General features: G+C 44.6%; 1 protein-coding gene across 2 annotated transcripts in view; it reads left to right on the forward strand.

Annotated features, from left to right (window-relative positions):
- Positions 1 to 10,395, forward strand: part of GOLIM4 (golgi integral membrane protein 4) — a gene marked incomplete at its 5' end in the record, with an annotated part of 28,193 nt that extends 17,798 nt beyond the window's left edge. For both annotated transcript variants that reach the window (XM_082288443.1, XM_082288444.1), the window contains 9 exons: positions 2,204 to 2,371; positions 3,212 to 3,541; positions 4,761 to 4,987; positions 5,414 to 5,493; positions 6,081 to 6,193; positions 7,750 to 7,917; positions 8,330 to 8,398; positions 9,817 to 9,897; positions 10,222 to 10,395. In XM_082288443.1, coding sequence (XP_082144569.1) covers positions 2,204 to 2,371; positions 3,212 to 3,541; positions 4,761 to 4,987; positions 5,414 to 5,493; positions 6,081 to 6,193; positions 7,750 to 7,917; positions 8,330 to 8,398; positions 9,817 to 9,897; positions 10,222 to 10,383 — 1,398 coding nt within the window. In that variant the 3' untranslated portion in view covers positions 10,384 to 10,395. The remainder of the gene's footprint in view (positions 1 to 2,203; positions 2,372 to 3,211; positions 3,542 to 4,760; positions 4,988 to 5,413; positions 5,494 to 6,080; positions 6,194 to 7,749; positions 7,918 to 8,329; positions 8,399 to 9,816; positions 9,898 to 10,221) is intronic.
- Positions 10,396 to 11,063: the final 668 nt, after the last annotated feature.

The following is an 11,063-nucleotide window of genomic DNA, read 5'->3' on the forward strand; positions in this document are numbered from 1 at the left end:
CACAAAATCATTAGCAGCATTAAAAGCATTGAATTTTTTTTTTCCCAGTTCTGCTTGTTGTGCCTGTCAAAAAAATAGGGAAAGATCAGGATGATCCCTCATAGACTGAATATCTGAAGACTCATAATCTGCAGTACTAAACCACACTGGCAGCTAATTTTGAGCTCTTCCACCCCTGGCCAAGTTTGCTGTGTAGTATGTGCTGATAAGATCTGAAATTCCACAAGGCCACATGGAAGGGCTGATTTAAGGTTCACTAAATCCAAAGGGAAGCTCCACACACTCCTGGCTTTGATTCAGGTCTTTAATTAGAGAACCTGTGTCACACAAAGCCTCTCTGTCTGCATCAGGGTGTGACATTTGTCCCGTGGAGACCCTCCAGAGAAGGGTCTTGCACATGCCTTAAGAACAGAAGGTATTTCACACTTTTGTGTAGTGCCTCCTGCAAACCAGCTGCAGAAAGTCCCCAAGGGATTCTTTCACAGCTCCATAAATGATCCCTCTATTTCTGGGTGTATTCTAGACATTGAATACCAGCAGTCAATACTGCACTAACCTGAGTCTTTAAAGCATTTTAGTCGTTGTGCTTTGCCACAGCCAGGCAGATTAATTCTGTATTTTAATAAACCCTGTTTTCTGCCAGTATCAGCACCTTTTAAGCTGTGGCCTTGAAGCAGAATGTTCAGTTTAGTGACTCAGCAGTAGAACAGTGTGTTGGAATTTTGATCTGGATGGGCACTGTTTAAATATCATGGAATGGTTTGGCTTGGAAGGGACCTTAAAGCTCATCTCATTCCACTCCCTGCCATGGGCCAGGGACACCTCCCACTATCCCAGGTTACTCAGAACCCCATCCAAACTGGCCTTGGACACTGCCAGGGATGGGGAGCTCACAATTTCTCTGGGCAGCCTGTGCCAGGGCCTCCCCACCCTTTTAGTAAAGAATTTATTCTTAATATCAAATCTAAACCTTCCGTCCTTCAGCTTAAGGCCATTCCCCCTTGTCCTGTCACTCCATGCTCTTGTGGAAAGTCCCTCTCCAACCTTCTTGTAAATCCCCCTTTAAGCACTGGAAGGGGCTCTGATGTCTCCCTGGAGCCTTCCCTTCTCCAGGTGAACCCCCCCAGCTCTCCCAGCCTGGCTCCAGAGCAGAGGGGCTTCACCCTTGGACCTCTCCATGGCCTCCTCTGGACTCATTCCAACATATCCCAGTGTGTCCATCTCTCACCAAATGGAGACAAAAATGTCAGAGACCTGAGTACTAGCCTTATGTTCAGTAAATACTCCTTTTGCCCTGAAGTTTGTCCTCTCCAGCAGTTAATTGGGGGGCAGAAGCATCCCTCTGGAAAGACAGGAGTGCTCACTGTGCACTCTGCTTTCCCTTTAGGCCATTCTGTTTTCAGGGATGCCGCAGGCTCGTGGAGGTTCTTAAACACACCCATCCACCTGTCCACTGGAGCAGCCCAGAAACCCTCTCGTGGGGCACCTTTCATACCCCCTGCCCATCCCAAAAAGTCCACTTTAATTGGAAATCTTCCTGCTGCAGAGCCAGGGATTGGGGTACCAACGCTACTGGATTTTCTGCAAAGCTTCTTGATCCTGATCTTGTACAAAGTTAAACAGCAAATCAAATGACAACATTTTACTGTTGCATTTCAGGAAGACTTTAGAAATTTACATTTTCCTTCTATTTTTCTTTTTTTCCCTTCTTTTTTTCCCCTTGCTCTTCACCACTGTGACTTTCTTTGCCTCAGTTCCGTATGGTGGCTGTTGTCTTGTCTAACACCTGTCTAAATGTTGAGGACTTGGCATTTTCACAACATGTAGATGTACTTTAAAACTTCTGTTTCTGAAAGAGCTGCACTTCTTCCCACCAGCAAAGGAGAAGTTGTGCTCTCGACTTCCCTTGCTTTAGTCTGCCAGGAAAGCTGCATCATCCCCTTCTGACACTTCTCCTGCTTGGCATGAATAAAACAACTCCTCTTCTTTGTCCCACAGAGATGTTTTTAATACACTTTGTATGCATGTGCACTTTGAAAAGATCCCGATGGATCAGTGGAGAAAAAAAAAAAAATTATATTTTAAAAGCTCCCTTCTCCTCCCTGGAATATCAAGTTTTCTGCCACGTGTCCTGCCAGCAACTTCAGTCCAAGGTGATTAAGAAATGAATTTGGACACACTGTAATTAACCTGTTGGCTTTAGACTCAGGTGGAGGAATACAAACAGCTGAAGGACACGCTCAAAAAAATCCCAAGTTTCCAACAGCCGGAGAAGTTGGAAGGAGGGAATGAGCAGCCCGAGGCACGGGGCCCATCCCCACACAGCCACCTCCCGGAGCACCACGGAGCTGGGGCCGAGCAGCAGCAGGAGGTAAAAGGCTACAGACACCCCAGACATGGTTCTTACTCAGCTGAAGGTGCTGAATGTCTCACGAGTGTGTGTTTGGCTGTGCACCTTTGTCAGTTCTGGAGGAAAGTGGTGAGGAATGGTTTAATTGTTGAGTAGTAGGAAGATCTATTCATAATTAACTTTTTTTCACATGACTAAGCCAGTTTTAAGTGTCTTTATGTCAGCTGTTTTAAGAAGTTGCCCAAAATCTAAGTTTTTTGAATAAGAAATCTAAAATTTTAGCTATCTCAAGTATTCCAGAAAGCTTTAACAAATTCTGAAGAAATTTTTATAAGGTTCCAGTGGCACATTGAAGTCAGTGTATTTAAAATTGGCACACTAATGTTCAAGGAGAAAATGTGTAATCTAGGAGTTAAGAAAAACCAGTTGTGATTTTGTTTTACAAGAATTCTTGGCCAGCAGAACCTACAGGAAATAAAAATCACAGAATCATTTAGGTTGGAAAAGAACTTTAAGATCTTCGAGTCCAGCTGTGAACCAGTTCTGCCAAAGCCAGCACTAAACTGTGTCTCTAAAAATACAAGATTTGCTTTGTAGAATTGTAAGAGTTTTTGTTCCTCTTCAGACAAAACGAGGCTTAACTTACTCTGTGATGCAATTATACAACACCCTGTGTAGCTGTGCAGAGTCACAGACCAGGTAATGGCACTGTTTGGCAGGAGTAGCTCATTCCAAAGCAGGCATTTGGCCCTCCTGACAACAGCTCCAGGCTGGAATAAAGGATCCAAGCCTGTCCTTGGCTCTCTTGAAACTGAAATCCATAATGTGTTGTACACACATAATCCTGTGTCTGTTTTGCAGAATGAGAAGCCAAGGGAGAGAGAAGAAATAAATACCCAGGAACAGGACAGGGCTGAGCCTTTCCACGTGCAGGGAAGGGCTCCTGAGGGCCACAATGCCAAGGAGCTGAACATCCAGGAGCAGCAGGAAGCTGGAGAGGATGAGGAGCAGCGGGCAGAGCAGATGGAAGAAGAACGCAAAAAGGAGCTCGAAGAGGAAGAAATGGAGCAGGCAGGGCAGCCTGAGCACCTGGAGGAGGAGCAGGACCAAGCCCCAGAAGAGCATGAATGGAAAAAGCAGGAACAAAAGGAAGAAGAAACCAACATGTTGGGTGATCACTTGCAGTCAGAGGTAGAGAGCTCTTTTCTAACTGATTAAATCTGCAGTTTAAATGGAGGCTTCTCTTATCATTGCTGGCCTTGTATTGCACTCACCTATTTCTAGGCAAAATCCATCTTTTATAGAGAGTTTGGGATTCAGAGCACTCACTGGTTTTAAGATAAAATTACTGCCATATTTATAGAAAATTTGGGATTCAAAGCACTTGGATGGAATAGGATTCAGGCTCAACTTGAGCACACTTGTACTGCAGTGCTGGCCAGATCTTAATGAACATTAATTCTGCTGATAAAAAGCAACAGATGGGGGGGAAAAAAAAAAAAGAAGAGCAGCAGACTGAATCCTGTCTCCCACTTTAAACCTGAGGCCCGTGGTAGCTGATGAAGAACTCAGCAGGTGAGAGGGAGGCTGGGATGGAGAACTGTCCTGCTTTGGTAATTTGATGCATCTCAGCAAATTGCAGAGTGTTTCCTTGTCAGAGATACCTGCCTTCTGCAAACACACTGCCAGCTCAGTGCTCACTGTCACTTGACAGGGAGTTTTAACTGCCAGACAAACATGACTGAAATAGCCAGGGGAAATCACAGTGCAGCTCTAAATAAAACCAGCAAATCCTGCATTTACATTCTAGATTGGATCTGCAGTGGAAAATGTATTTCACTGGTCTCACTTTAGGCTTTGTAAACACTTTCTGTCCTGGAAGATTAATTGTGTAACTCTGGTGGGATGAGAAGCTGTTGCTGAAGAGGTGGAGAGGTGCAGAGGGTCAGAACAGCAGCAATGGGTTAAGCTGTGAAACTGGAGTTAGTTTAAGTTATTGCTGAGTATAAAAAGATGTGCAGTGTCTCACTTAAGGCTAAAAGCAACTCCCACTGAGATTACCAGTTCAATCAATGGAAACCTTTGCTGTCTTATCAGCCATCAAACCTCCTTTTACTGTGTAATATGTTGGGAGGTTTTATTATTATTTATAGGAAAATCATGGCTTTCCTCAGCCTACAATCTCCTCTTTCTTCCCCATGTCCTCCACAAACACCTCAACACTTCCAGTCTGTGTTCAAAAAAACATTTAAATTTTAAGCAGGGACAAGAAAACTTAAAAATAACTTCACTGTAATTTTGCCTATTGCATGGAGCACCTGCATTTTTTTCCCTCGGGACAGGTTTCTCTGTGCTTGTTTGTGATCACTGAAAGGATGATTAATGTGTGACTAACACATTTCTGTGACAGGTAACGCCAACAAAGAGACAGAAAGCAGCTTATGAGCAGCAGCTGGAGCAGCAGCACCTTGGAGCCCAGAGAGCAGAGGAGGCCAAGCAGCTCCAGCAGCACCAGGAATCCCTGCACCAGCAGAGGCTGCGAGGGCAGCTCCTGAGGCAGCAGCAGCTCCAGGAGAGAGAGCTCCAGCTGCAGAGACAGGCAGAGCAAGGGGAGAAACTCTACAAAAACCGCCTCAGGTTAAATTCTCCTTCCCGAGTTTGTCGTGCTCTTGCTTTTATGTTGTCAGCTCTGTTCTGCTCCCTTGTTCCTGAGGGCAGATTTCCAGGGGGTCCTACTGGCTAATTCCTTGAAGAGCTGGAAGTTTGTTCCCTGAAATTCAGAGTCCTGACTTCACTCTTTGCCTGACCTGTATCCATCAGGACTGCAGACTCCACACACAGACACACAAGCACAAAGTCAGTGTAGCAGCACAGGAAAGGCTCTGTTCTGTCAAGCGTATTTCAGGAAAGGTGATGCGAGAAAATACCAGATAATAGAGCATGAAACTGGGGCCTGCTCTGGCAGATGCTGAGAGAGGCAGAGCTGCAGGTGGGGGGTTTGTTTACTGGAGCAGAAAACACACTTCTGAAACTGCAATGATGTTTGGTGTTTAATGTTCTCAGCCAACAGGCTCGTTATGATAACATGGACCAGGACATTGTACAAGGGGAGGAAGAGCAAGGGATTCAGGAAGAGGAAGGAGGTAAGAGAGAAGTTCTGTCTCTGCCATGCTCAGGCTCCCTGTGTACTGCCTTGCATGGGAGACTTCAATATTCATTTCATATCCAGATTGGATTCAAGTGAAACATAAACTCGCAATTTAAAACCAGAAGCTCAAATAACCGTGGTTGAACTGACTGACTGAAATAGAGGAATTACCAAAGATCATATCCACATTCCTGAAAGGAAGAGTGTCCTTTTGACTGAGCTGTTATTACAGGGCTCTGTGGATCTTGGTTATGTTGCTGGCTCTGTGTATGGGTCTGTTTGATCTCTTTAAATTACAGAATCATGGAATGGTTTGGGTTGGAAGGGACTCATCTCATTCTGCACCCCTACCATGGACAGGGCCTACCTTCCACTAGCCCTGGCTGTTCAATGCCCCATCCAGCCTGGCCTGATCTTTGAATTTCTGTTTCCTATTAGGAGTAAATCAATTCTGTGAGCATGATCTGTTTAGGTAGAGGCTGCCCACTGCTAAAAGCACGTGTGGAACCTTGACTATAGGAGACTCTTAAAAGGATAACTCTAAACTGCTGTCATACAATAATCACCTAAAAAATTCCTCAGCTTATGAACATGACAACCAGCACCAGGATGAAGGTGAAGATGATGATCAGAATAATGCAAATGAACAGCAAGAAGCACAACATCAGGCAGAAAATCAGCAGGCTGATGAATCAGTGAGTATGAATTAAGATGCTAAGGGTTGCAGTGTTACTGAAGTGAGAATCCACAGGTCTTGTCTGACATAATTGCACCTTAGAGAAATGAGATAAGCAGAGGTCTGCTAGAAAGACAGGCTTGACAGTTGGAAACAACATCTAAAATCTATTTAAAGGTGTCTTTACTCATTTGGGAAGAAATAAAAGGAAAAAGCTTCCGTGTTGGAAGCAAGGTGCCTATTTCTGCATTCCTTTTGATGCCTCTTCCTGGTCTTAAAATCAAGAGTCAGACACAGTTAGAAGGGAAAAGGGATTTTACTTTGGTATTTATTTTAAGGATCTTTAGGTGCACACGTCCAGGTGGAATGCACCTCCATGCACACAGTAATGCACACCCCAAAAGATCTGGTATATCATCACAGGTGTCACTAATCAGCAGATCTATCAAAAGTTCCTCAATGAGAGGCTCAAGTGAGCCCCCCCTCCCCAAGGAGCCTTCCCCTGGCTGGCTCTATCTTAGTTTACAGAATGTGTTCTGGAGAGGACCTTGGGCTCTGGGGCATACTAACCACTCCCTATGAAGCTTCTAAAATGTTGAGTCTCCCATCTGAACAGACAAGTCCAAGAATGGAGGCAAAAAGCACTGAGAATACAGAAGTTGTAAAAAAGTTATAACAAGGGTATAAAAGAAAAGGCAAAAAATCTTCATGGCATCACTTTGATCTGTGCTTTCAGTGGAATAAAGGATTTGGTCTGAGCTGGGACTTACAGGTACATTTGACTTCAAAAAATACCAGCAGTGGCCAGGAAAAATGAGAGGGGATGGCATTTTTCATGCTGTCGTTAATTAAAGGCCAACTCAAGAGTCACTGTAACCAGCTGGAGTCAGTGCAGAGGTGTGAGGTTTTGAAGGAGGAAGTAGGTCAGCACTGAACTGAGCCCTCATATCGACTGCACAGAGATCTGGGGCAGGAGAATCACCCTGAGCCTTCCCCCAAAGTCCAGCTTACCTGGTGCTGTGAACATCAGGTGCATCTTCCTTACTCCCCTCCCCTTCAGCAAATTAAGGTGCACTGTGAGTATTCTAAGTGATCTTTGACTTGTTGGCTATAAAGATATAAAACTGCTTTTACTGAATGATAAGCAGACAGAAAATGCTCCTTTTCTGCATGGCAAAGATGAAAAGTGAGTGTTCTCTTTTCTTGTAGACACAGCCAAGGTCAATAGAGCAGGACAGGCTGATACTGAAGGATCCCATTTGGAGATGTGAGCATTAAAGTCTTATCTTTGTTCACATGGCCTTATCAGGCACTGTCAGGTAGTCACTAAACATGAGTTGTTCAGCAGCCTCTGACAGAAGTGCTCAGATTCACTGTGGTTTTAGCAGACAGGTGCCTGCACCTCTGTCCCTGCTCACTGCTGAGGTACCTCAGTGACCCCTCATCCTGCAGAGATTCCAGCTGGTGCCAGTGGGGATGGGGCTGGCTCTGACAGCTCATGCTGCTGTTCCTTCAAGGGAAGTGCAGCTGGACCATGAGCTAAAAGTATTTAACACTCACTTCTGTAAATTACAGAAGGCAGCCATGGAAGATGTGAATCCTGCTGATGACCCCAATAATCAGGGAGAAGATGAATTTGAAGAAGCTGGGCAAGAGAGAGAAGAAAACCTCCCTGATGAAAATGAAAAGCACAAGGAAATGGGTCAGAAACAAGGACATCCAGGAATGGAAGAGCACTTGGTGGTGGGTAAAGGCAAAGGAGGCACCTCTAGGGCCCCTTCAAGAGGTTAAAGCTGCACATTTCAACTGTGTTGGAGCTGTAAACTCCTCCAGGCAGAGGGAGTCTGTATTTTTATGGTATTGGTCTTTAATGGTGTGAATATTCCATTGTCTTCCTGCTTAGTATGGAAAATCTTGCTTTATTCTGTGAAGTGATTTTTCTCATATTCATCCTGCTATTCTTTAATTGAGGGCAATTTTAAATCACAGAGCTGGGCTCTCACTACTGCTAATGAATGCACTCAAACTTCTCCTGCCATTATTGTTACTTCAGCTTTACAGAGAGTTTTAGTTCCAGAACAAGAAGCTTTAATCTTCAGCCCTCTGGTTATTAGGCAAGCTCATAGAACTGAATTTTTATGTGATCTTTGTGCAGATGGCAGGAAATCCTGACCAGCAGGAGGATAATGTGGATGAGCAATACCAGGAAGAGGGAGAAGAGGAGGTAAGAACACAGACCTAGGGCAGGTGTAGGCTCAGGTAGCAGAGCACAGCTCCATTAACACTCAACCTTGGTATCTTTTAGAACTGCAGGATGAACCCAAATCACTTTGTCTGACTTTAACAAACCTGAGAAGTCTTTGCCATTACTCTTCTGTCCCCTTCTGGATACACTCTGGGTTACTCATGCTCCTGTGCTGCAATCCATTAGTCTTCCATGCCACACAGCATTAATTGTGCAATAATTGAAAAGATTAAGCCTTTCACAACACAAGGAAAATTTCCTGGAAACCTCAAGGTCACAGAAAACCTCATTAATCTCTAATCACACACTGCAGTTCTGAGCAAACTGCTTCCTTGGCCACTTACTTACTCTTTAGCTGTGACTTTGATTTATCTGTGCTCCTCCTGAGCAATCCGAGCTGCAATTCGTGGGGTTGCTCAGGAAGCTGACAGAACACTGAGCTGGAGGAGAGAGGGAGGGAAGGGACTTTCTCCTTCATGTCATGCTCATCGTGCAGGCACCAGCCTGATCCACCCCACAGCCCCTCAGTAGTACCTGATCAATCCCTTTGTTTCTGCTTCCCACAAAATCCCTTTCAATAAAAACCCTGGAACTGGCTGCTGTTGCTCCCTCATGGGGAGCACTTTGGATTAGCTGGGATGCACTTAGCATTCACCAGTGCAAAACAGTGCTGCTTCCATCCAACCAGGCCACTGGGAACTGGGCAGAGCTGGCCTTTGGCAGCTGCTCTTTGGCTTCCAGGAAACAATTTATCCACATCTCATAAAGGATGTGCCCACTGTGCTTACTGGAAGTAGGAAAGAGGCAGCAGGGATTGAGTGAGCAATTAAGAGAGACGTGAGATGCTGTAATGGGGATCAGTTTCTTTAGTAGGTTGACTCAAATATTACCCAGTGCTGTTCAGATCTTTCCCAAAGTGATCCTGGTGTGATGGATGCCTCTGGCCCAGCTCACAGGGCACTGTTAGAAGCAGATAAGCACAGCAGCACTTTCCAAAAGGAAATCAAGTTTACTTCAAAACATTTCTCTTTCAAATTTGCATCTAACATGGGAATAGGGGCATGGAATTGAGGGATAGTGCTGACAGAACAGGAAGGAATGAGAGATCCAAAAGCTGAACATCAGGGACACAGATTCAGCATGACCTGCTCTCTCCAAGGAAGCACTGAAGACATTGTGAGCATTGTATTTAAAAGTTAGATGCTCAGAAGTGACTTTCCTGATTGTTGGGTGGTTATGGTTCTTTTTATCCTCCTTTAACCTCTCCATGCTCTCTTCTCCCCTCTTTAGAATCTTCATTCTGTAAAAAACATCACTGTGAAAATGTGCCCTGTTATGCCACAGGCCACTCTTTAAAAGGCAATTAAACCACACAGAACATCTCTTGTGCCTTGTAGGTGCAGGAAGATCTGACTGAAGAGAAGAAGCGAGAGCTGGAGCACAATGCTGAGGAGCCCTATGGGGAAAACGAGGAAAATGTGAGTCTTGTGCAAGCCCAGGGCTCAGGACAGGATCAAACCCTGAGCACAACTGATCCTGGCACAGGGATGTGACATAGTAATGGTTCTAGATTGCTTTGGATCATAGACCTCAACATTTCATGCTGTCCCAGCTTCCTTTTGCTCACTCTTCCATCTCCATGTCAGTTCTTGCTCCCTGGAGGCCTTGGAAAATCTTTTTTTTCTGTGTCTGCCCATCAGCTCTCACAACTCCAGCTGAAAATCATTTCATTGCCCTAAAACAAGCTGTAAGGGAACTGGCACTGAATCTGTGTGTAAGTTTGTTTTGTTTTCCCCAATCAGGCAGATGAAAAGAATAACAGAGGGACAGACCAAGAGCAAGAAATGCAAGAAGACAACAACCAGAAAGAAATTCATGAAGAAAATTATGAGGAGGAAGAGGAGGAGGAGGAGGAGGAAGGCAGAGCTGTTGCAGCAAAAACTCGCAGACGAGGGGAGATGTAGTCCCCCCTTCATTTTTCCTTTGCCAGTACACAAATTCCTGTTGTAGTTTTTGGTGGTTTTTTTTACAAACCAACTTTTTTTAGGGTATTTAATTTCCAAAAAAAACCAACCAAAACTTGTGTTTTCCACTTTTTACTTTTCTATTAGATGCTCTCCTGTGTTTATATGAATCCAGTATTTTGATACTCTAGATTAGGATTTCTTTTCTATCCAGGCTGTACATAAACAGACATCCTCTAGGTTGAATTTTTTCTAACTCTGGGCACGGCTTAGAGAGGCCATTTTGGATCCACTTTCACCTTGTCCAGGTCTGACAGAATGTTTGGTGTCCTGTCAGGTACACTCAACACTGAAGGAATATTCCTAGTGCCTAAGTCCAGTTGACTTCAGTCACTCCAGTTTGTTGTCTTCCATGGATTTATTCTGACCAAGGGCTGGCTATTCCTTGTAACCTCAAAGACAAGCACGGGCCGAGCTCCTTGCAGGACCAGGCCTTTTCTAGGTGCAGAACAGTTATAAAATATGCAAATTTTACAAGCCTTCAGAATGCAGCCAAGTTACCAGCTGTTAATTTTGGCAGCTGTTTAGGTACGGTTCAATTATGCATTTATTTTAACGAGCATTCCCAGGTACTTCAGTTACAGCAGTACCTGGCTGCTCATGCAAATGGGGCTGTGCTG

This window comes from Coloeus monedula (genome assembly GCF_965178545.1).
Source record: "Coloeus monedula genome assembly, chromosome: 10".
Lineage (NCBI taxonomy): Eukaryota > Metazoa > Chordata > Aves > Passeriformes > Corvidae > Coloeus > Coloeus monedula.